Below are 26,736 nucleotides of genomic sequence, written 5' to 3' on the forward strand. Positions count from 1 at the left end.
TATTTTATTTTGTCTGATACATAGTTGTAATGAGAATGGGTGAAGCCAGTTCCTAGAAGAGAAAAATTTTGTCAGGTCCTTGACTTCAGAGAAAAATGTCCTTAGAACGCCAAGGGTTAGGGCAGGGATTGGATATAGAAAGAGACATGATTTAAGGGACATTGCTTTACTGTTCTGAAACAGAGAAATTCACCCACAGACTGCAGCTAATTTTCATCATCATCAAAAAAAAAAAAAAAAAAAATTCATCACTTTGATCCATTCTCCTGTGAATGTGTACAAAAGGGGAACTACACAGACCCAGGAGAGAATCATATTCCAGTTAAAGATGCAGCAGAAATAGGCCTATAGTTTTGACCCAAAAAAAGCCTCCCTATGAGTCTAACCAGGAATAACTCATCGCTTGGGACCTTCAGTAATTAAGTTAAGGCTCCTTGACCCAGCTACAGAAAGAATGGGCTAGGAAAGTTTGGCAGTACCCCACTGGTATCAAAGCTGTGATAGTTTTTCATTGTTAAGAGATACTGGTTATAGAATGGGTACTATAACATCTTTCCTTCTTTGCAATTTAGGTATAGTTGATGTACAATGTTGGGCCAATTTTATACCATCTTAATTGAATGAAAATATATAATAATTTTTATTCTTCTATTGTTTTTTTTGCTCTTTAGGGCCGCACCTACAGCATACGGAGGTTCCCAGGCTAGGGGTCAAATTGGAGCTACATCAGCCAGCCTGCACCACAGCTTCAGCAATGCCAGATCTGAGCCACAACTGCGACCTGCACCACAGCTTACGGCAACACCAGATCCTTAATCCACCAAGCGAGGCCATAGATCGAACCCGCATTGTCATGGATCCTAGGCAGGTTCGTTAACCACTAAGCCATGAAGAGAACTCCCTATAATAATTTTTAAACCATCATGCCTTTACAAAACTTTCTCTGAAATGAGTATGTTCATCCCATTATATATATAAAGAACATAGCTTTTACATTTACCTAATACCTATTTTATTCCTATATTTACCAAAATTCCTTTCTTCTTATTAAACTCCAGTATGCTAATCTATGATTTTACAGGCTACAAATAATGAATTTTTCAATTTATTCTTACCTTAATCACACACAGAATTCCTTCATTGGTTTTGGGATCTGTTACAATTTTAAAATTTCCATTTTCATTGCCCTTTAAAATGGTAAAATTAGCTCTCCAATTAGCAGTATTAATTAAATCCTTATCTTCGACAGCAATACGTAGGATTTCCACGTCAATCCTATTTTCCTCTACTGATGCCACATACTAAAATAATAAAGAAAACAAAAAATGTTTAACTAGTAATTCTCACAAAAATAGAACACTATGTAAATAAATTAAGCCCAGTTTTTCTAACTTCCCAAGTACTATGTTTACATGAGTGGGTACAGCCATGTGGCTGGGAAGACTTCATTTGAAATCATTGGGCATGTATGGAGATGTGCATATTTAGCAATTATCACTGCCCTGGGCATTTTTCTTTCATTAATATCATGTACTTACAGAAGAACGAGTGAATGTTGGCAAGTGGTCATTAGCATCTTCAATATTAATGACGCAATTTGAAGTTGTGTGCAAACCAAAATACTGACCATCCATGTCTTGCACTTTTATTTTTAACTGGTATTTATCCATTAGCTGAAAAGAAAGTAGGAATTCAATTACCGAGTGAAAGCAACATTATAAATGAAATCTTAATTTACACTTTATAATTGTCCTTGCATTAAAAATATAAGAGGTGCCCTATTATATTTCATTGTTTTCATGTACTGGCGGAAGAATAACTTCCTCACACTAATAATTTTCAATTTATGAAAATAGAGTAGTTTCTCAAATTTAAAGTGCTACTAGGAGTTCTCTGTGGCATGGCAGTTTAAGGATCTGGCGTTGTCACTGCTGTGGCTCTCATCACAGCTGTGGTTCAGGTTTGATCCCTTCTCCAGGGAAATTCCATATGCTGTGGGTGTGGCCAAAAATAAATAAAGTGCTACCCATAGAATGAATTGGTTTTAGTATTACTGGACAGAAAGAGAAGATACAGTCAGAGTACATTTAAAATTGCCTAAAGATTCATCAAAATCTTTATCTCCTAGGCAAAGTACATTTTTATGTTTAAAAATACATAGTAGTGATTTATACCAGTCTTGAAACAATAAAGTAAAATATCTTCCTGTAAAAGATGGATTTAGATTTATTAAAAGATCATTAAATTAGCATGAAAAAAAAGTTCTAGAACTACATAATTTTTTTCTTTCCATGGAAAATTGAATCTAGTTCTTAAATGTTTTTCATCAGAGGTCACTGAAGGCTCATCATTAGTTTAAAAAAAATGTGTTCTCATAATGGTTTCATTTATCACAAGTATTGAGATATGGAAGGATTAACAACAATAATAATAATAATGTCTAATAATAATAATAATGTCTTTTAGACTGAACATTAGGAGTCCCGAGTTTTATTCCAAGTTCAAAAATGACAAATGTAGGAGTTTCCTTGTGGTCTAGAGGGTTAAGGCTTCAGCACTATCACTGCTGTAGCTCAGGTCACTGCTGTGATGCAGGTTCAATCCCTGGCCTAGGAACTTCTGCGTGCCACAGGCATAGCCAAAAAATAGATGAAATAAAAAATAAAAATAGATGAAATCTTGGGCAGTTGGAAAAGTCTTTTTACCTAGGTTTCCTCTTCCATAAAGTAATGATAATAATACCTTTCCTACATAATTCACCTCTTTTCATGAGACAAAATAAAATGTAAAAAACCATCCTAACTTCTATCTAGAATGTTTACCTTTCCCTTAAAAAGCCTCCCTCTTCCTTTTAAATCTCTTAAACTTGCTAGTCTTTATGTAGTACCCAAAACTAAAATTTCTCTCAATCTTTATCTTTTTACAAACATAATTTCCCTGATTTACTCTCTCCTCATAATCAATCAGAGGTGTAGAGTTAAAAACTAATGGTTTTACTTCATTTAAAAAAATTTTAAAACCTCACAGGAGGGAATATGTATTGTTTGTAGTACACACAGATTTATTGGGAATAATCAACTGGCTGACAAAACAAGAAAGAAATGAAGTTTGGGACCTAAATATTAACTTGTGATATCTTAAGATAGAAGAAAAATTCTTATGTTTAAAGGGATTAAAGGGTTGAAGGCCAACAGAAGAAAACTGTAAGACCTGGAGTTCCCGACGTGGCGCAGTGGTTAACGAATCCGGCTAGGAACCATGAGGTTGCAGGTTCGGTCCCTGCCCTTGCTCAGTGGGTTAAGGATCCGGCGTTGCCATGAGCTGTGGTGTAGGTTACAGATGCGGCTTGGATCTCACGCTGCTGTAGCTCTGGCGTAGGCCAGAGGCTACAGCTCCGATCTGACCCCTAGCCTGGGAATCTCCATATGCCACGGGGAGTGGCCCAAGAAATAGCAAAAAGACAAAAAAAAAAAAAAAAAAAGAAAAGAAAACTGTAAGACCCGGAGCCAGAAAGTGACTCCAGAGCACTCTTAGGTAAAAGCACTCCAAGATTTCTTCACTAGTCAAATGTTTACAAGTGATTTATCAGAAGGATCTCCTGAAGACCTGATGATAAGAGAATTTGGTTTATAATCTCTTTCTAAGCACCTAAATACCACGAAGAATCTGTATCATGTATAGAGCTATAATAGCAATTTAATCATTCTTTCTTTCTTTCATTCATTCATTCAGCAAATGATACTGCATTCTTCACTGGCACATATAGTAAAAATAAATGAAATTATGAATAGTAAAATTGAATTTAAAAATAAAATTTTACCTAGAAATGTCCTTGTAAATTCAGTAAAAAATTATTAATTTATTAAATTTCAACCCACAGTCTATGTGAAGAAATGGGAGGTAAGTATAACACACTTCTGCATATGATGCTCTTTTCAAGGAAAGCATTCGTGCGATTGTTTGACTTATGAGCTGAATTAGCTATTGCTTTTTTTTCCAACAGAATACCATTTTTTCATGAAAGACATCTATGTTTAAACATATTAGTGTATTTAAGACATTCTGTCATACATAAAGTGAATCTATCACTTCAAGGAAAATTGCTATTTGTTGCCAAGGATCAATTGGTGTTTTCAAGCAAAAACGACAAATCTAGAAAACTTTTACCAATCATCATGATTAACAGAGATGAGGAGATGATTTTTTTCAATATTGTTTAGTCAAATGTGTCAATATTTGGAAGATTTACATAATTCAGTGAGACAGTATTTCCCATATGACCAATGCCCGATGTTAAAAATCACACATGGAAAATTACCTACTTATAGTACAAGATAGACCAATGGATTTTAATGTAACAAAGTACAAAAGTTCATGGACAAGGCTTCAGAATGCACCTGCAAAGAGATAATTATGAAACTACCACTTGTCAAGTTTTGGTACAGTATCAAGGAAGAATATGCACAATGATCTGAAATTACCATTAAAATACTCCTTTCTTTTCTAATTTCATGTCATGTTGGATTTCCTTTATATACTTCAACTAAAACCATATAATGGACTGAATGCCGGAGATATGAGAATCTATCAGTCATTTTTTATTTTGCTTTTTTTTAGGGCCATATCCAAGGCATACAGAAGTTCTGAATTGGAGGGTGTCGAATCGGAGCTTCAGTTGTCAGCCTACACCACAGCTCACAGCAATGCCAGATCCTCGAGCCACTGAGCAAGGCCAGGGATCAAACCGGCATCCTCATGGATACAATTTTGAGCACACGACTCCAAGGTGAAAAGAGGAAAATTGTGTGTATATATATATATATATATATAATATAAAAATATAAAAATATATATTATATATAGGAAAGGAATATACTAATGTCATTTTAACTAAAAAACATAAGAAGCAGAGACTGTTTAGAAGGAAAGAAAAGTTTGGTCCTAGACATATTGCATCTTAGGTACTTATGAAACATCCAAAGAAAGATTTCTAGCAGTCAATTGAAAAATGGTAAACCGGATATCAGAGAAAGATAAATTTCCACTTAATCTATGTAAGGGGAAAGTAGATGAGATTGTTGATAAAGAGATGATACAGACAGAAAAAGAAGCGCTGGTGTCTGCAAACGAGAAAATTCCAAGCATTTCCAAAAATTTCACTTTTCATATATGACATTCCTTGTTTTTACTATGATAAATGTTTATATTAGGGAATTTGATTTTATAAAACATACAGTTTAGGAGGGTACAGATTAGTGGTTCAAAATTGATACACTGCAAGGTCAATGACCTCTGTGAACCTACCTAAAATAATTTTTGTTAAATTAGATTCACAATGTCCTTTTCAAAAACACATCTGCAGATGGTATGCAGACATACAGGTATTACTAAATAGCCATGTGATAATCAGGTTTTATTTGTGAATATCTATTACCTCTCTGTCTAGCTGAGATGATGTTGTGGTGATCACGCCTGTAGTTGGATGCATAAAAAAGAGGGTGGGTGATGCTGGCAGCTGCTCAATGATGGAGTACCTTAGACGCGTGTGCAGCGTGTCAGGCTCGTCTCTGTCAGTTGCACATACTTGTCCCACAGTAGTACCTACAAATAGAAAAAAATCCTCTTTAATCTCCAACACTTTTACATTTTCAACCTTCTCTTTCACTCCTCTGGATCTGCCACAAAAAATTTTTGGACGACTTAATTAAATATCAGAGTAATAGCTCTATACTTTTTCAGACTTCTATATAAATTATCACTTCCTTTTAAATATCCTAACAATTCTAACATTTTGGTGACCATACTCATATTTACTGTTTTTATTGCATAGCTTTAAAAATGGTGATATTATCCCTCCATGGCCTTTGTATTTAGACTAAAGAATTCTAATTATTCTTTAACCTTTTTCTATTTGTAAGCCTGAACTTAAATTGATCATATGGGTAGATTTCTGAAAATTCATGGTTTAGTTAAATCTTTCTAGAGGAAGACACAAAATCTGCATTCAGAGTTCCAGTTGAAATGGTTTATTTTCAAAAGATTGAAAAAACATTTATATTATTCTCCATGACCTTAACAATAATGCCCAGAATACTGTCAGTTGTTTAATCATTATAGAACATCAGCAGATCCTTCAAGACTAAGATTAAGGCTTCCTTTGCTCAAAGACTTATTCTTTCGAGAATATGACCTCTTAGGAGTTTCCCCTGTGGTGCAGTAAGTTAAGGATCTGCAGCTGCAGCTTGGATTTGATCCCTGACTGGGGAGCTTCCATGTGCCATGGGTGTGACCAGAAAAAAAGAAAGAATTTGGTCTCTTAAAAGTATTTATCTCACACAGGAAGGCAAAGTAACATTTACTGATATCTATTTCAGGCACTGTGCTTGGCATTCAAGGTATACTGTGCATCATTTAAGCCTTATAACAACCTTGAATATTGAGATCTCATCTCACAGATGAGGAAACCAAAGCTTGGCCAGAATCACAGCACACAGCTAACAAAAGGGAGAGTAAAATGCTATCCACAACAGCCGGACTGGCAAGTCCCTTGTTCTTGCCAGCAGATATGACACCACCAAACTGCCACAGTGAAACTCAACTTATGAACTGAAAGTTGCCATGTTTTGCTAAAGGAGATACTCACCAACTCTGCAATTTTCAGAAACTTTAAAAGTGTATGTTGTTTCTGTAAAAATTGGGTAGTTATCATTTTCATCCTCAATTCTGATTACAAGGGTCAGTGGATATTCTGGAGTATATCCATCTGGAGTCGTTGCAAAGGCAACTAGCTGTGGACAGAGCAAAAATCTTTAAAAAAGTAAAAATAAAATATGGTTCAAGCTTGTTTTCATTTGCAGACTGTTTAGCATCACAGTGTGGGGTTCACCATTTGTTATTGTTTTTGGATGTGAACATAAATACAAGAGACGGTTAACTTCACAGTGTAGTATAGCATTTTATGTTTAAATCTATCTAATATAATAACATAGATAAATTTGGTTTCCTTACCATTGCTGTATTGTTGTTCATGAGTATAATGGCTTTTATTATTATTTTCTGCAAAGAGTCTTGAGAACTATTTTGATTGGTTTTGTTTGAAACTTTCAGGTACTTGAATTTTAAATACAATTTTTTGGATCTTTTATAACTTTGAATTCTTAGCATTCCAAATTACCCAGGTGCAGTGAATCAAGATATAATTTTATTTTCTAATTAGAATAGTAGGCATACTGATGATATTTAGATAATTATCTTCATAAGAATTTTTTAACTTAAAAAGGGGGAGTCAGTAGCAGAACAAATGGGAGTTCCCATTGTGGCTCAGCGGAAACGAATCTAACTAGTATTAATGAGGATGCAGGTTCGATCCCTGGCCTTGCTCAGTGGGTTAAAAATCCAGCATTGCCGTGAGCTGTGTCGTAGGTCGCAGATCTGGTGTTGCTGTGGCTGTGGCATAGGCCAGGGCTACAGCTCCAATTCAACCCCTAGCCTGGGAACCTCCATATGCCATGGGCAGGGGCCTAAAAAGACCAAAAAAAAAAAAAAGAAATAGAAGAAATGAGTGGCTATAAACTGTGTCTAGAATGCAATCTTTTCTTTTAATTTTATAATATGAATTTCAATTCCAATTTTTCTCATAGAGGCTATCACAGAAAGAACAGACCATCACAGGTACTGAGAAGACCATGGTGCATCACAGTGCACAATTCTAAACCTAAATATTCAATTCAAAGCTTGCACGTTTGTTCGGTGAATTTGGCTTACTGATGAATAATTAATTCATCCAAAATGGATGTAAAATAATTAAAATTGAGTTAGGCAAAACAACCAGGTCCTGATGGAAAATCAATACAACATTAGGTTAAATTCTTGCATACCAACACTCATCTCAGCTTGGGAAGTTGAACAGACGATAAGAAGACTGAGTAATTTTTTTCTTTTTTTCTTTTTTTTTGGGTCTTTTTCTAGGGCCACACCCACGGGATATGGAGGTTCCCAGGCCCAGGGTCTAACCAGAGCTGTAGCCACCGGCCTACGCCACAGTCACAGCAACTCAGGATCTGAGCCATGTCTGTGACCTACACCACAGCCCATGGCCACTCCGGATCCTTAACCCACTGAGCGAGGCCAGGGATCGAACCTGCAACCTCATGGTTCCTAGTTGGATTTGTTAACCACTGAGCCTGATGGGAACTCCAAGACTGAGGAATCTTAGTTAAGCACTGTCCACACTCCTCACTTGCTCATCACAAGTTAACTTTCTCTCAAGGCAAAGGTCCTGAGGCTTAACTTCTGAACTTGACTTACCTCCTATGGTTATCACTCTGAATGACATAAAGAGGTTTCACAGATTTTTTCTGCCAACTAAATAACTACTTTTAAAGTGGGGCTCTTTTTCTTTTCAAAAAAAAAAAAAAAAAAAAAAGTAAAACCATAATACCCAGAACAATCTAATAGAATCAAATGTTATTTATTCTATAAAATTCTTTTTGCTTCCAGTCAAGTCTGTGCTATCAGATACAGCTAGAGCATGGATGACAAACTCGGAAAATAAATAAGCGTAAACAAATTGAGAAAGAGATGAAACTGTCAAACTTAATAACTACGAATACAATATATAAACTTTAGGCTTTACCTCAAAAGATTCATATTCTTCACGATCTACAGGACGAGTACAAAACAGGTTTCCAGTATCTCTCTCTACGTAAAATAAATTTAGAGGTTCTTTGTCCACTCCAGGTCCTCTTATGGAATAGTAAATAGTGTAGTTCTGTGCCGTATCAGATTGAATCTAGAAAGTAGTTATTATACACATCAAAGATAAATTTGAATTTCAACAAAACTTTCATCTACATACTCATGAAACCACATCGACATTTTTATTGCAATAAGAAATTGCCCTTTTTATTATTATGTATGAAATAAAAAGCAGCACTAGAATAAGGAATCCTAATAATTGCAAAATTCCAGAGCAAGGCATAAGGAAAATACTGTAGTAGCATCTTAGTTTCCCGGGTAACTAAGGAATACTTTAAAGGCTATATGTACCTACAGGGATCAAACATTTTGGACTTTTCCTGTCTTAGAAAACAAAGTATTCTGAGCAGGAAAAACTCTCCTTTGTCAATTTTTTTTAAAAAATGAATTTTTATTATATATAATATTTGAGCCACTGAGTTTAAAGTACACTGTTGGCAGGGCAAAAAGTTGGAAAATGGTTTTTTTTTCATTAATTCATGTTATCTCTCAGTATTGGCTTCATTACAAGGGCTGAATGGGGAAGGGAAATGAGTGAGAATGGGAATGGTGTAATAACCTGGCAGGTGTGGTATTCTGGTCTTTGATTCAAAGAGGACATCATTTCCAAGTTCTTTTCATCTTCTTAGCAAGATCTTGACTGTCTATCAGGTTGACTAATAATGATTTTCTAACCATTTCTTTCTCAACTTTATTTTTATTTATTACTATTATTTTTTTGTCTTTTTAGGTCCACACCAGTGGCATATGGAGGTTCCCAGGCTAGGGGCTGAATGGGAGCTGCAGCTGCCAGCCTACGACACAGCCACGCCAGATCTGAGCTGCATCTGCGACCTACACCACAGCTCATGGCGATGCTGCATTGTTTAACCCACTGAGCGAGGCCAGGGATCGAACCCACACCCTCATGGACACTGGTCAGGTTCACCATCTCTGAGCCACGACAGGAACTCCATGATTTCTTTCTCAACTTTAATACACTCCTTTCTCAGCTTCACTGCATTTGTTGGTGGGGTATAAATGAAGAGCCTCTCTCTCCAGTGTAATAATTGGAGAAGAAACCCAAGGCCTAGACTGAATGGTAGTGACGACTCAGAGTGGAAGAGGGCAAGACTGGCGGGGGGGGGGGGGGGGTCCCACTAAAAGTTAAAAAGGGGAGAGAAAATGTGGATCCAGTATGATTTAACCAAGGATTTGGGAAGAAGCCATGGAAAGCTGTGCCTATCCTCTTTTCATTATGGAAGATACTTTGGGGTTTTCCAGACTATGCCCAGGCTCTCTGACACCCTTGTTGAGATAAAAATTCATTAAGGAAGCATGTGTTTGAGCATGCTATACGGGCTTACAGTTTTATAAGTGGCCTTTGTATGACTAATACTACAAAAAAATAAATAAATAAATAAGTACATGCAGATACAGAGATGTCTTTATACCACACATTGAAATATATGATAGACATACTCATTCACTCATATATTCACACACACGCTTTTTGCTTTTTAGGGCTGCACCCATGGCATATGGAGGTTCCTAGGCTAGGGGTCGAATCGGAGCTATAGCTGCCGGCCTACACCACAGTCATAGCAACTTGGGATCCAAGCCGCATCTGTGACCTATACCACAGCTCATGGCAACACTGGATCCTTAACCCACTGAGCAAGGCCTCAACCTCATGGTTACTCGTTGGATTTGTTTCCGCTGCACCACAATAGGAACTCCACACACACACATTTTTTAAAATAACTGCATACTCATTGTACAAAATTTTTTTGGTCTCTTTTCCTTTTCTTTTTTTTTTTGTCTTTTTAGGGCCACATCTGTGGCATATGGAAGTTCCCAGGCTAGGGGTCGAATCTGATCCGCAGCTGCCAACCTACACCACAGCCATAGCCACAGCACACCAGATCCAAGCTGCGTCTGTGACCTACACTGCAGCTCATAGCAACGCCAGATCCTTAACTCACTAAGCAAGGCCAGGGATTGAACCCGCATCCTCATGGATACTAGTCAGGTTCTTAACCTGCTGAGCCACAGCAGGCACTCCATAATTTTTTTTAAAAGATGGAAACCACAGACTTTCACAGTAGAAAGAAAGTAAATTGTACCTGTTGAAGAAAAAGTGGGAAAGGACCCAAGGAATTCTCAGGCACTGAACAAGGAATAGGAGCCCATCTTCTCTTGGCACGTCTTAGAACTTTTTCTTGAGAATGCCTTTGCTTTAGAATCTCGATTTAGAAAACAGAAAAAAAAAATAATGTAAAATCAATGACTGCTCTCTTCTCAAGCTTGAGAACTCTGACACATCTTTCTCCTCTCATGAGGATTAGCTGGGGAGACGTAAGACCATGGTGCTGCTTGAAAACCAAACAGAATTTCAATACTATGAAAAGGTAACAAAGAAATCCCTGTCCTAATTGTTATCACAGCAATCTTCTTGAGAAAATAGCTTGGTGGCAATATGGAAGAGAGAGAGAGATGGAGTTGGAAGCCTAGAAGCAAAACTGAAAACGAAAAAAAAAAATTACTGTTGCCACATTGCCATGCAAAAACATGAGAGGACAGATATGCAAAGAACGCAGTAAGTAGAGAGAGGCCCTTCTAAAATTAGCATAAGCGTCTTCCACTCACCAGCAACTAGGAAGAGTCAGGAGACCAACAGAGAGATCTGTGTCAGAAGGAGAGAAATACGATGACAACTCTCAAATAGCTGCCGTGAGTAATGGCCAGTGGTTGAATAGAAGTCATTTTGATCTTGGGGGTCACAACGTAATAAAGCATGTGTGAGGTCCAGACCTCAACCAGCAAAAGTCATCTATTTTCTTTTCTTTTCTTTTCTTTTTTTTTTTCTTTTTTAAAATATCGGCTGCTTTATTTCTTTCCTTCCAATTTGGATGATTTTATTTTTCTTGTCTAACTGAGTGGATCAGGGATCGAACCTGCAACCTCATGGATGCTAGACAGGTTCATTACCACTGAGCCACAATGGGAACTCCAAAAGTCATCTATTTTTTAAGACTAAAAATCATGCTAAGATACATGAGAGAGAGCTACTGCTGAAGGCCTCATGTATCTGAGCGTAATTAACCACGTGATGCTCCCACATCACTGCCAAGAGTCGGGCACCACCATAAGTCACAAACATGCCATGTGAGTTCTGAATAATTAAAAGCTACAAAGCCTACATTATATACAAATATTTTAAGCAATAATGTTTATTGTTTTGGAAACCTACTCCATAGGGAAGATAGAAAATTGCTTCTTTGTGTCTAATCCTCAAGTTCTCATGCTGTCCCATATCTCAATTTCTCCTTTTATGACCCCAAATAAAAAGAAATCACAACTTGTAATACTCTTAAGTTGAAAAACCCCTTTTCCATTTCAACACTGTTAACCTGCATCATGGTTTTCATTCCTCTTCAAGCTAAGCTATCCTGTAGCTTTTCTGATTTCACACCTTCCCTGGTCATGTGAGTTACATCTAAAGCAAACAGTTTGTTAATATCTCACTGTTATACTTTGGTATACCTTTGTTTGATGCTCTAAAAGGACAGGTATTGTCTTCTCTTCTTGGTTCTCTGTGTTGGAAAGTAATATGGTAAAAGTTCTCTTCTCTGAGGACAAAAGAATAGCATTTGTTGTATAGACGGAACCATCTTCTAAAATTTGGAAATCAGGATCGCTTGAATGAATTAGATTTGCAGATTTAAAGCACTCCTTCAGGTTAACTGTAGAAAATATACAGAGCAATCATTTGTAAGATAACACAATAGAGAGTTTTAGTAGTTATCTATGCACTTGGGAGGGGGAGTAAACAAAAACTTTAAATTAATTCCCAACAGTTGTAAATTTTGCATTTTTAAAAAGACATCTGAAACAATATGATTACTTAAGTTGTGCTTAATTAAACATATCCATCGCTTCTAATGCCTCTTTCCCACCCTTTTAAAGAAGAGACATTTGTTCTGAGATAAAGGCATGTGAACTGCCCATTCTGAATATTAAACTCACACCAAGAAAAACATTTTTTTCAATTAAACTGAAATTAGCTATAAGGCAACGCATGAGAACAGAATCTAGAGGTTAAAATTGGCAGTTATTAAATTATTACTAAACTCTTTGTATCTGGTGTTAAATAGTATCCTCACTGGTCTGATCTTTTCTCATACATTTGAGTTATGTAAAAAAAAAATAATCGATAAAAACAATATGTGGAAGTAAATGTCAGTAAGATCCCCTAATATTTTAGAATGGAAATCCAAAAACAAGACCTCAAGATATAGTTTTAATACTGTTTCTCTCAATTTCATAGACGTGTTACATACCATATACCATATCCTTCATCTAATGTAAATATTAGTAATTATTACTCAAATGAAACAATTTTAACTACTTTACATAATGTTTTTCAATAAAAATATTCTTTTTTTTTTTTTTTTGCCTTTTGTTGTTGTTGTTGTTATTGTTGTTGTTGTTGTTGTTGTTGTTGCTATTTCTTGGGCCGCTCCCTCGGCATATGGAGGTTCCCAGGCTAGGGGTTGAATCGGAGCTGTAGCCACCGGCCTACGCCAGAGCCACAGCAACGCGGGATCCGAGCCGCGTCTGCAACCTACACCACAGCTCACGGCAACGCCGGATCGTTAACCCACTGAGCAAGGGCAGGGACCGAACCCGCAACCTCATGGTTCCTAGTCGGATTTGTTAACCACTGCGCCACGATGGGAACTCTGTAAAACAATATTCTTTTCTTGGAATGACATTACGTATTTTTAAAGAATAGTGTACTATAATGTATTATATGTTTTAACTATTAGTTCCAGTATAGTCATCTGTCTAAAAATTATACTAAATTTCTTTGTTCTTTTTTTTTTTTCTCTTTAGCTGTTTGCCTAGCATGTATTTCCTGGGCCAGGGATCAAACCCGTGTCACAGCTGTAACCAGAGCCATAGCTATGCTAACACCAGATCCTTGACCTGCAGAGCCACCAGGCAACTCCAGATTTTATAAGATTAGGTCAAACTAGGATTTACTGCTTATTTTTGCAGTTTCTTACCTCTACCAATAAATTTTTCAGCATCCAGTTTAGAGGGAACATGTAGTGTCACCGTTTTGCAGGCATCACAGGCAAATGTTAAGATCTAAAAAAAAAAAAAAAAAAAAAAAATTATGCATAAAAAGAGCCTTTGCATGTGTACATAGTTTATATAAATTGTGTAATTATAAATCAGTTTATATAATTAGCAAAATAAAATAAAGAGAATACACTGGATTAAGAATCGAGGGGAAAAAACAGCACAGAAGAGAAGGATAAAACAACATATTAAAAGCCATGGCTCCCTCCCTCACAAAGCATGTAAACTCAGAATTTCTTATCCTCTTGGACTTTGTTTCCTGGTCTGTAAAACGGAGTTAGTAATAACTTCACTAACTTAGTGGGGATATTGAGAAACCAGTGACACCTTTTGTGAAAAAGTGCTGGAAACTATTAGGAAGGCAGCACAGTTACGTAAAAGGAAAGAGAAATGAAAACAAAGTTAACGAGCCAGCAAATTGTTTCAATTAACTTTCTACCCCCTGTGAGTTTGGGTACCAAATCAAAAATATCCTAAACAAAGCCCAATGCTTTGAAAAAGAAACACGGACTCTCTGCCATGGACTGACTTGAAAAGTATTCATGTATGACCCTCACAAACAAGCACACAACTTTGAAATATGAGCTTATTTTGAAGGTGCCTCTTCTCAGTGAGAATTAAGGTCAGTGTGAAAAATATTTCACTTAAAAATTTTTAAATGATTTAGTGAATTATGGTGAACTAATTCTAATACAACATATATTTGAGCACACTGAAATGTAATTGTTCTCTCTGAAACTTTATATTGGATGCTTCTGAAAGATTCAGGTTTTTTTTCCCCTAGAGTTTTACAAAGGCTTTCAACAAAAAGCAAAATAGCCAACTAGCACTTACTCCATTATTTATTTATTTATTTATTTATTTATTTATTTATTTATTTATTTATTTAGTCTTTTTAGGGCCAAATCCATGGCATAGGGAAGCTCCTAGGCCTGGAGTCAAATCGGAGCTGCAGCTGCCGACCTATGCCACAGCCACGCAGGATCCAAGCCACACCTGCAACCTATACCACACCTCATGGCAATGCCAGATCCTTTAACCCACTGAGAGAGGCCAGGGATTGAACCCATATCCTCATGGATAGTAGTCAGGTTTGTTACAGCTGAGCCACAATGGGAACTCCCTACATCATTGTTTAAAAGTCTAGAAATGTAAATTAAAATCATCAAAATGTGGGTGAAAATTTTCATTTCCAGTACACATTAGAGACCCTTTAAATTATCCAATTTGTAGTGTGTGAAGAATCAAGCAAAGCAGATTACATTTCACTAGGAACTTAAGAGATGGACATGAGGAAGAGACAGTACTTTAACTGGAAATAAAAAGATGAGAATTGTCACTGGCTGTGGAATTTATTCAACCACCTTTTTTTTTTTTTTTTTTTGCTTTTTAGGGCTGCACCCGTGGCATATGGAGATTCCCAGGTTAGGGATCAAATTGGAGCTATAGCAGCTGGCCACAGCCACAGCAACGCCAGATCCGAGTTGCATCTGAGACCTACACCACAGCTCACGGCCACACCAGATCCTTAACCCTCTGAGCGAGGCCAGGGATCGAACCTTCAGCCTCATGCCTCCTAGTAGGATTCATTTCCACTGCGCCACGATGGTAACTCCATCAACCAACATTTCTTGGTTGCTGCCCTGGTGCGAGGCAGCATTGAGAGGCTACTGCAGTGAACAAAGAGATGCCCTTGACCTCATGGAGATTTGTTTAAAACAAGAGACAAAAAAATAAATACGTGAATGCACAAAGGTCACATAATGCCAAGAGTAAGTGTTACAAGAAAAACAAAATGAGGAGAGAGGGTGATAAAGGGAAACCAGAGGCCTGAATGAAATGAGGAATCAAACCAGTTCATTAACTGGGGAAGAATCTTCCAGGTGGAGCAAAAAGGTGGACCAAAGGCCGTGGGAGAGAACGTCACCTGTGCGTTGAAGGAACTAAGAGGAGGCCACAGCAGGACACGGTGAGGGAAGAGTGATCTGAGATCACAGTAAAGAAACCTTGGGCATATGTATGGTCGAAAAGCCACAGGAAGTCATGCAGGTTCAGACGCTGTGGAGTGGCAACATGTGGTGAGACTTTACACATCCTGGTGGCTCTGTGTGCAAACAAGGAGACCCACTGGGAAATCTAAGTGAGTGGCAACACATGGCAAGCCTTTACACATCCTGGTGGCTCTGTGTGCTAGCAAGGAGATCCAATGGAAAATCTAAGTGAGGGAGGATGGTGCCTTTGACTAAGGTAAAAAGGTAAGAAATGACCAAATTAAGACAATATTTCAGGTCAAATTAAGACAATATTTCCTGGACCTCCATTCATTTGTGCATTCAACAAATTCTTAGGGAAGGTCTGCTAGCTACCAGACACAGGGCAGTAAACATGATTCTCATGAAACATTCAGTCCAAGGGTAAGACATACTTGCAACTTCAATACAGGAGGATAAAAGCTATGAAAGGGAGGTACACGGTGCTACAGGACAGCACTGGGAACCAGCTCAAGAGCCCAGTGAAGAGGACAACAAGTTGGCCTTGGCAAAAGGAGGCAGAGTGCATATTCCAAACATAGGAACTGCACATGCAAAGACCAGAGATGACAGACCTGAAAATGGAATCTGCAATGGCTGGATGCGTACACTCTAGAGGGACAGAAGTATAAGATGGATTCAGAGAGGCAAGTGGGACAGATTCTGAACAGCCTTAACACAGTACATATACAGTTCTTTTTTTTTCCCCTAAAGATATGAAGAAACCCAAGAATTTAAGCAGATAAATGACATAAGTAGCTGTCTATTTGAATAAGGTAACTGTGATCGGTGTAAGGAATGAATTAGGGGAGCAATTTTCATTCCCAATAATGGCATCTAAGGCTATTCAGTCAAATCCTCAGGGTCAAAACTAAAGATGATGGATACACGTTTTTACTCATTTATTTATTTATTGCTTTTTAGGGCCACACCCATGGCACATGGAAGTTCCCAGGCTAGAGATCAAACTGGAGCTGCAGCTGCCGGCCTATGCCACGGCCACAGCAGCGTAGGATCCAAGCTGCATCTTCCAAGGCAGTGCTGGATCCCTGACCCACTGAGTGAGGCCAGAGATCGAACCCTCATCCTCATGGATACTAGTCGGATTCGTTCTACTGTGCCACAACAGGAACTCCAGATACAGGTTTTTAAACCATCCTAAAACATCTATCAAGGAATTGCTAGGCGAAAATTGAGGATAAATTTGGACCACAGTGGTAACCAGAAACAACTTCTGATCTGAAAAGATTCAACTCTGGTTTTTTGGCCACAAGAGAGGAGAGTGAAATCAAAGCTCAGACCTGCCTAAGATCTAGGATAAGCCCTGCCCACAATAATTGGGATGCCCAAAAGCAAAGCGTTCATTGCAGGGGTGAGCTGGAAGGAAAGTGGCCCTCACATGGACCTGTAATCCACATTTATATCATTGCTTAGTTAGCAAACTCAAGCCATTCATTAGTTTAAAGAGGCCCTGACATGTGACCACCACCATAGATGCTGCAAATCACTTGACCAAATTCAATAACCATCCTTAAATTTTTAAAAAATCCACCCAAATAGGAATTGATATGTACTTCAACATGATTTTTATTTTATACTATAATCCCATCAGCAATGGGAAAGCACTAGCAGTAGCCTCATTAAACCCAGAAACAAAATAGGCTTTTGAAGGGTCATCATTTATAGATAACATTAAAGTATATTCAGCAAGAGGATGGTATTAGATGGCGTATGAATTGAAAAGGAAGAGGTAAAAAAATTCTATTTGCATTTGATATGACTTTTACCTGGAAAACCCAAGTAAACCAACCAATAAATTACTATTAAACAGTAAGAGAAATTCAGTGAGGGGGCAGGAATAATTATTAAAATACAGAAATCATTCATACACACAAATAAAACCAATTAAATAATATAATGAAAAAGAAAAAAATCATTTTCAAAGTGACGAAAAAATTAGAATACCAAGAAGTAAACTTAACAAGAAACACATAAAGCGTATTTGAGGAAAATCGGAAAACATTTCTGCAAGACACATAAGCAGACTTGCACAAAAAGAAAAATTATTTTGGAGAGAAAAAAAATCAACAATATAAATATGCCGACTTACACTAATTTAAGTTATAAAGTATATAATCCCAACAAAAATACCAACAGTATTTTTTCTGGTACTAGCCAAGATGATTTAAAAGGTCATAAGGAAAAATAAATAATTAAAAATAGAAAAACAAAAGCAATAAAATATTAGCTTTAGCAGATATTGAAAAGCCTTACGAACCCTCAAAAATTAAAACAGTGCGGTATTTGGTATATGAATAGATGAAAAGAGAGTAGATGCATAGACATTGGAAAGGAAGAAGTGAAAGTTTTTATTTGCTTTTGTTACAACTGTATAGAGACCATGAAAGCTGTAACTTTTTTTTAACTGTATAGAGACCATGAAAGCTGTAAGTTTTTTTTACACGTACCAACAATCTATGAGTTTCTATTTCTCCACCTTCTTACCTGCACAACCTGTTTCCGAACTTTTGGATGTTTGCCAAATGAGAAGTGACATTTCGGTGTAATTTTAAATTCATTTTTCCTTATTATGAGAGAGGGAAATATTTTATGGGACATTTTTATCACTTATGGGAATTTTTCATGTCCATGTTCATGCTGGATTTCTTGACTTATAAGAGCTCTTTATATATTGGTAGATTAGCCTTTTAAAATATGATCTGCATGGAGTTCCCATTATGGCTCAGCTGTAACGAACCCAACTAGTATCCATGAGGATGTAGGTTCGATTCAGGCTTTGCTCAGTGGTTAAGGATCCAGCGTTGCCGTGAGCTGTAGGGTGGGTCTCAGACACAGACTGTAGATTGGATTCTGTGTTGCTGCTGTGGCTGTGGCGCAGGCCGGCAGCTGTAACTCCGATCCGACCCCTAGCCTGGGAACTTCCATATGCTATCAGTGTGGCCCTAAAAAATAAAAAAATACGATCTGCAAACTTTTTTCCAGTTTATGATTGGAAACCTTTGACTTTGCTTATGATGTTTTGATTTGGTTTGGTTTTTGGCCATGGACGTGTGTGTGTGTGTGGGGGGTGTGTGTGTGTATGTGTGTGGTGTTTCATTGTATTTTCCTCCATCTTAATGAATGGCTTTTGAAGGCTGACCCATAAGTAAGCCTTTTGACTCCAAATTTAAATAGGAATTTACCATATTTTCCTCTATTACTTGTATGATATCCTGTTATATTTAAATCTTTCATCTGCTTGGAATTTTCTGTGATGTCACATGGGGTATGGATTCAACTTTATCTTTTGCCAAATGACTGCCTAAATCAATAGGTCTCATGCTATATGCACACTGTAATGTCATATGTATATCCTTAATGATGTTATATGCCATGTACTATAAAAACAACTTTCTGTCTAGTCGTACACAATCTTTATGGAGGGGAAAGGGAGTTGGTAATACCTTCCAAAATTATAGAGTCATTTAAACTTTTATCTGGCCATCCAATTTCTGGTAATCTGTTCTATTACCATGCACACTTGCCCCATACATGAAATGACATATATTAAGAGTTTATTCACTGTGACATTATTTGCAATAGCAAAAAGTAACAGCAGAGGTGATGGACAGATGTTCATGAGATATTTCTGACTGTAGATTTAATGGGACTTAAGGATGGATTAGGGGTGGGGAGCAGTAAGGAAGTAAAGAACAAACAGCTTCCAGACTTCCTCCTTGAGCTTAATGAAATATAGGACCCTACAAGAAATCGAATATTGTTTGGGAAGATAATAAAAACTGTGTCACACATTACAGTAGGTAGAGAGAAATAAAGGCCTATCTATCATTTAATGAAGACACCTGAACTAGCAAAATAAATTTAGTATTTGTAGGGACCTGGATATTTCAGGACAGGTCCTAGAGCAAGGAGCCTGATTCAGAGTGGTCAGGAAGGTCAAAAGCAAAGGAGAGTGAATTTCAACAAAGGTTCCCACCACAAGATGGAATTGTATAAGTAATGGCCTGGATTTAGCAAAGGAGATCCCTGATGATCACAGAAAGAGAGACGCTTCATTAGGTGTTTAGGCAGAAGGCGGAGTTCAAGTCAAGTGGTTACTATAGCTTGGGAGATGAGGCAACATGAGGAAGTGGAGAGAAGCTGATTCATGGAGTAGTGAAAATTAGTTGGGTGCACAGGGAGGAGGAAATGTGAAGGCTGCCCCCCCCACACCAGTCATTCTTAGTAATGGTTCTACTCTTCCTCATCTATCACACATGAGGCTCACAACCACCACCACCATCTGAGGCTAGCAGGGCTTTGAACAGATCCACACAAGAGCATCAGAACAGCTTGAGATACACACAACATTAAGAATATGCAGAGCACTGCTATTTATTGTCTGGTCAGATTACTGCTCATACCTAAAGGTGCCTTTTCATTTAAGAGCAATGGCCAATGACTTAAGATGAAGTGTCAGTTTTATTAGGAATCTAACCCAAATCCATTCCTTTGTTAACTAGAACGTATTGGTGGCCGTTATTTATTCCATTCTCGATTTCCTCAACTGTGAACTGTAAACTGCTGTGCACCTGACTCTTTCCATGTTATGAACATGACCCTGGAATTTAGTTAAGGGTTTGAAGTCCATGGAGTTCCTTGGGAAAGGCATTCTAATAATAACTACAATTTTCATTGCTTTAAAGTTTCAGGAATTCGTTGTAAAAGTGAAGCAGCGGTGGAGTAAGGGAAATTATACGAATGTTTCACGCCGCCAGTTCGGCCACTCCCAGGAAGAATCCTCCCACTGTCTGTTCTCCAGGTTCGTCCCCTCGTCCTTCAGGAGGGACAGGAGCCCTAACCCTGCGGTTCAACGTGAAAGTACACTACCGACTTAGCCCTCTTGCACTCGGTCTATTTAACTTTTCTCCTTTCAGTGGACTCAGGAAGTCCCGTCTGGGGAACCTCTGTCCTGTGCCTTGCGGCCCGCCAGTGAGATCCCCGTCTTTTCTGCTAAGGAGGGGGGCTGTCTTTTCCAAATAAGGCCACTCTCTTTTCTTCTCCCAGCTTTAGGTAGGTGGGGTCGTTGCTACAGGATTCTCGAAAGTGAGAAAAAAAAACTAGAACCAGAGGGCGGGGAGGTGGGGTGGGAGAGAAGAATCCAGAGACCCCCGGGGCAAGAGATCCGGACGACCATTTCCCCAAAAATAAAAGGAGAAAGAAACCTCACAAGCTGACGAACAATAGGAAAGGTACAAAGGACCACCTAAGGCCCTCCTATCTGCTTTCTTCACCCGCCGAGGGTCGAGACTGCACCCTTCCCCCAATTCTTTACTCCCCCCCACCCCCACCCCCACTTTAAGATCAACCCCCAGAAAGGTGCCCAGTCCTCTCTTTCCTCTCTGTCCCTCAAGAATCTGCGCTTTCGGTCGCTCGCCTTGTCCGCAGCCAGAACCAGCACTGAGGGGGACAGACTGCCCGGCTCCTGGTGGTGCGCGAGACGTGGAGAAGCAGCGCGGGCGCGCGGCGTTCTCTAGCTCGTACCCAGCGGCCAAGGTTTTCGAAGGGCGTTTGCCGTCGCTGCCTCCTCTGCCTGCGCTGATTACATCTGCCGGAGACACCCTTCTCTCTTGCGGGATCGGGGCGCCCAGGTCGCCCTCCTCTTTCTGACTGCCCTCCCCCATCCCAGACAACTGCATTTTTCCAGCCAGCCCCAGGCCCCCGACCCCCTGCCTGGCCCGCCACCCCCACGGACCCCTGCTCCCAGACTTTCCCCTTCTCCCCCATCGCGGGACCGCGCGCCGTCCCGTGAGCCGGCTCACCGAGAGGGTCAGCAGGAGTTGTCGGCAGAGGGCTCCGCTCAGGCAGCCCGTGGATCGGGCTGGCGCCATCGGAGGACTCGGGGGCAGGTCGCCGGCCGGGGCACTTAGAGGCCGGGGTGGGAGGGCGCGGCGGAGTGAAGGGCCGCGACCGGGGCGCAGGCTGGGCCGGCCGCGCCTGAGTGCGAGGCAGAAAAGGCGGCGCGCGGAGGGAGCTGCTTTTCTTCTCGGTTTTTCTGAAGCTCCTGCCTCTCAGCCCAGGGGCTTTTCCTCTGACCGAGGGTGGGGTTACAGGCGCGTCCGAAAGACACCGATCGGCCCCTCCTTGGTATTTCCTTAAGTCTTCATTTCTGGAAGAACGGCAACAGGTGGGAACTCCCTCTGGCCGCCACCCTTTTACCTGCGCTTAGGTGTTTCTCACGGGCGGACGCCACCTATATGCCCCATCTCCCCCCCCCGCCCCGGTGTCCGCCTGGAGGATTAACAGCTGGCCCTGCCCAGCAGAAGCCCTGACTGTACAAAGACTCACTCCCCGAGCGCGCTGGGCCGCAGGAGGGGGCGCGGACCCGGGCGCGCTCCCGGCTGCGACTCCGCCCAGAGCGCTGGGGTCATTTTGAGAAGCGCAGAGGCCGCCGGGGAGCTGGAGAGGTAGCGTTTTGTGTCACAGCTGTTCAAGGGTTGACTCCAGCGAGATTGTTTTATACCTTTTTTGCTGGACTACTGCAGACATCCAAGTGCAGTTCAGACAGGGTTTTCATCTGTGCCACACCTTTTGGGAGTCTTATTTGGTTGTGGGTTTGATTTTGCCTTTTATTTTTTATTTTTATTTTAATTATGTTGTCTTTTTGCCTTTTCTGGGGCCGCTCCCGGGGCATATGGAGGTTCCCAGGCTAGGGGTCCAATCGGAGCTGTAGCCATCGGCCTACGCCAGAGCCACAGCAACGCGGGATCCGAGCCGCGTCTGCAACCTGCACCACAGCTTACAGGCAACGCCGGATCCTTAACCCACTGAGCAAGGGCAGGGATCGAACCCGCAACCTCATGGTTCCCAGTCGGATTCGCTAACCACTGCACCATGACCGGAACTCCTGATTTTGTCTTTAAAAAAAAAAAAAAAAAAAGAAAAAAATTTCATGGTCAGCATGGCAGTGATACAAGAACATTAGTTAATTAATTAATTAATCAGTTGATAAGGGAATCTAGGCATCAAGAGTGACTTACTCCAGAAAATACATCTTTCGAGTTCCTAGGCGTTGGCTAAATGTGACCTACTGATTTTCCTCAAGACTTTTGCTTGTCACAATGAAGCCAACCTGCTGACCTTATAACTTAACCTACTAAATTGGACTCAGACTAGCAGAGATTTCTCTCTTCCTTTCTCACCACCAAAACCAGAGCTTGAGGTAAGAAAAGGAAAAGAATAGGATGAAATGTATGGTTTGGTTTGAAGTATACTTAAACTAACTGAATTATAGCAGTGCTTAACCTGAAAGATTAAAATATAAAAGCAGTATGCTTTGCAGCTCTTCAGAAAGCAGTGACGGGGAATTCTGACTCATCCTCCTGCACCTCTTTTCAATTACTGGTTTAAATCGGGGAAGTCTGACCACAAAGGAGAAACTTGTCTGTTCCATCTCTTTTGGTTTGATTCCACAAGGATGTGTGGAGAAACCTGTTTGAAAAGCCATCCATGATGCTCACATTTCAGCTCTTGAAAACATGTACATCCTAATTCCGTTCTACCAAAATTTTTTCATCATTGACCAGGTACTTAAATTCCAAAGCATTGTCACACAGTGCCTACTTTACATTCTATGTTTTAGTCCCTTGCTCTATTTTATTATTACATGACACATAATGAGTTGTTCCGTTGTCTCCATACTTATAAAATTCATCATCGAACCTTTGCTTGTGAAATAAGCCTGGGTCATCAGCATGAGACTGTGGTTGACATCCTTCTGTTTCCATATTTTTTAACCCTCTTGTTTTTCCAGCAGTGATGTCATGAACACACCTCATCCTATTAATGATGAGATGATCCCGTGATCTCTAGCATGCAGCTTTCCAGGGGAAGAGAAGCAAGCTAGTTTCAGGTTTGAGAAATCTATTCATGCGCCATCACCATCCTTGACAATAGGACGTTTCTAAACTCTTGCTTACCTTAGCCTTTAATGCCTAAGGATGGCTCATGCTTTTCCACAATCCAGAAAAGGGGAGAAGAGCAATTTGAAAAGAATTCTCCTTAGGTATTTAGTTTCATCTTTCATGCTAGGTAACTGATGGAGACTTTTAAATGGTGATTTGTTTCATCGTGATTTTTTCTTTTTCTTTTTTTCTTTCTTCATATATATTTTCTACTGTACAGCATGGTGACCCAGTTACACATACTTGTATACATTCTTTTTTCTCACATTACGTGTTCCATCATAATTGACTAGACAGAGTTCCCAGTGCTACACTGCAGGATCCCATTGCTAATCCATCCCAAAGGCAACATTTTGCATCTATTTACCCCGAGTTCTCAGTCCATCCCACTCCCTCCTCTTCCCCCTTGGCAACCACAAGTCTATTCTCCATGATTTTCTTTTCTGTGGAAAGGTTCCTTTGTGCCATATATTAGATTCCAGATATAAGTGATATCATATGGTATTTGTCTTTCTCTTTCCGACTGACTTTGCTCAGGATAAGAGTCTCTAGTTCCATCCATGTTGCTGCAAATGGCATTATTTTGTTCTTTTTTATGGCCGAGTAGTATTCCACTGTGTATATACCACATCTTCCTGATCCAATCATCTATCAGTGGACCTTTGGGTTGATTCCATCATCATGATTTTTTTTAAACAGAAATGAAATATAAACTCTAAACAAGGGCCCAACTAATTTAATGGATTTAGATTAGATTAGATGGCTTCTGAAATAGGTACTTCAATTTTTAAACAACAGGTATAAATTTGAAGAGACAATGAATATGGGAAGAGGAATTTTATAAGAGTGTCTTTTGGCTGTGAAGATGATTTTGCTGACTTGAACTAGTTTTCCAATGTATTATATATAGTAATAGTAAAGGGTGCACCAGACCAAAAGTCAAGATCAAATTTCTTTGTGTCTTGGGCCACTCATGTAACCCCAGCCCTCAGCACTCCCATTTGTTAAGTAAGGTAATTAAAGTAGTACTGCATGCTGTCTATGGTACCTTCCATATCTAAAATTAAACTATTTAGACTTCTTATGGGTGATTTTTGATAAGACTGGTTGGAAATGGGTGCTCCTTTCCAAATGGAAAGTAAGGAAGGGAGTTGTCCTCGAAGAGATGAACAAAGAGCCACCCAAGTCTCTTGGGGCACATCTCTGCTACCTAGCTTCACAATTTTCTAATTTCAGAAACTGGAAACTGAACATATTAATGGCAACAAAAAGATCTCACTTTCTCACTGATGTGTACTCAGAGACAGCTGTCTTTGAGCTGCATGATTCCTTTGATGGAGCCTGGGGGGAAAGGTTCATGTGGACACGTGATCTCAAGGGCAAATCCATCTTGGCCTGGCCAATAGAACCCCGAAGCGAAGGAAACAGACCTAAAGGAGAAAAAACAAAATTAAAGGACATTGTCTAATTACTTTATGGATGAAAGTGGAGGAGAAGACATTTGATAACCACCAAAAAATAAGCTTAACTAGAGTATCTACCTCTCAGAGTGTTGTTATAAGATTAAATGATATGATGCACAAAAGACATGCAGAGTAAAACCTAGCATATTCTAATTGCCCCATACATGCTACTTAATATGGGTATCCCTCTTCTCCCACTGCTACCATTTCTTTACAACCTACTCATTTGACCCACCTCACCTCATGTCTATGTCAGTTCCCTAGTTCCTATTCCGGTACCTCTCCTCAGGTCTTGGTCTAGGACAGAACCCTAGTGTTAATTCACTCACCATTCCCAGAGCCTTCAACCCTCTTCCCCTAAATACAACCCCCAGACCCTGTCTGATTCAAAAGGATTAACTATGCAACTGTAAGATAAGAGGAGATGCCAGTTTGTGCTAGTTTTGTACTTTCTGAAAATTTGAATTTTTTTTTTAATAATTATTTCAAAGTGGGAGAAAAGGTTTTTTCCAATGCTGTGTTGTCCAATAAATAAAATATTTGTTTTTAAGGTTATCCTTATTTCTTTAAAGTTCCTTTAAAATTGGCCTCAATAAAAAGTCTACTAATCAGAGTTCCCGTCATGGCTCAAGGGTAATGAACCCAACTGGTATCCATGAGGACGTGGGTTCAGTCCTTGGCCTTGCTCAGTGGGTTAAGGATCCAGCGTTGCCATGAGCTGTGGTGTAGGTTGCAGATGTGGCTCGCCCGAGTTGCTGTGGCTGTGGCGTAGGCCAGCAACTGTACTCTGATGATCCCCTAGCCTGAGAACATCCATGTGCCACGGTATGGACCTTAAAAAAAAAAAGAGGCCAAAGGTAAAGTGTACTAATCAAATTTAATTTTCATTATCTTTGAAAATATATTTTTTGAAATTGAGTGTTAAATAAATTATAAATCAGTTCTTATTACAGTACATTCACTTACTAGACCCTCAATAAAAACAAGCCAATGAAAATATTCTGAGGCAGTTGAACATGAACCTATCTTACCTTTAATAGATGCCAATGACATGTGCCAACCTGCAGTGCTATGGATGCATATATATTCAAAACTACAAAATTTTCAATTGTTTGCTTTACTAATTAACCACTTTAACAGTTATGTATTAGGTATCTACCATGTCTCAGACACTGGGACTGCTGTGACTGGGTATGCTGTGGTGAACAAAACTGAAAGGGCATGCACTCCAGGGAAATGCTTAAGAAAATAGATTGGGTTGGACAAGTACTCTCCACCTGCAATTTACCTCCTGCTGACTCTTCTGTAAAAGAAAAGAGAGATTAATGTCAAGTTAATGATTTATCAGCAGCATTCTGTAAGGATGAAAAGTTGCCAACATAAAAGTCATTT

The 26,736-nt window shown here is 39.3% G+C and overlaps 1 protein-coding gene across 3 annotated transcripts in view; it reads right to left on the reverse strand.

The window, feature by feature from the left end:
• DSC2 (desmocollin 2) overlaps positions 1–22,276 on the reverse strand; it is a 39,035-nt gene extending 16,759 nt beyond the window's left edge. For 2 of the 3 annotated variants that reach the window (XM_021096208.2, XM_021096210.2), the window contains exons 1-9: positions 21,740–22,276; positions 13,809–13,893; positions 12,283–12,482; positions 10,863–10,982; positions 8,636–8,791; positions 6,644–6,788; positions 5,435–5,601; positions 1,539–1,673; positions 1,116–1,301 (exon numbers count right to left, since the gene is read on the reverse strand). In XM_021096208.2, coding sequence (XP_020951867.1) covers positions 1,116–1,301; positions 1,539–1,673; positions 5,435–5,601; positions 6,644–6,788; positions 8,636–8,791; positions 10,863–10,982; positions 12,283–12,482; positions 13,809–13,893; positions 21,740–21,808 — 1,263 coding nt within the window. In that variant the 5' untranslated portion in view covers positions 21,809–22,276. Of the gene's footprint in view, positions 1–1,115; positions 1,302–1,538; positions 1,674–5,434; positions 5,602–6,643; positions 6,789–8,635; positions 8,792–10,862; positions 11,423–12,282; positions 12,483–13,808; positions 13,894–21,739 lie in introns of all 3 variants that reach the window. The other variant, XM_084964416.1, reaches the window with a different exon arrangement.
• Between the last annotated feature and the right edge of the window lie 4,460 nt (positions 22,277–26,736).

Source organism: Sus scrofa, chromosome 6, assembly GCF_054392235.1.
Source record: "Sus scrofa isolate SSC_HxYL_T2T_F1_AM1 chromosome 6, Sscrofa_HxYL_maternal_Yorkshire_Landrace_v2.0, whole genome shotgun sequence".
NCBI lineage: Eukaryota > Metazoa > Chordata > Mammalia > Artiodactyla > Suidae > Sus > Sus scrofa.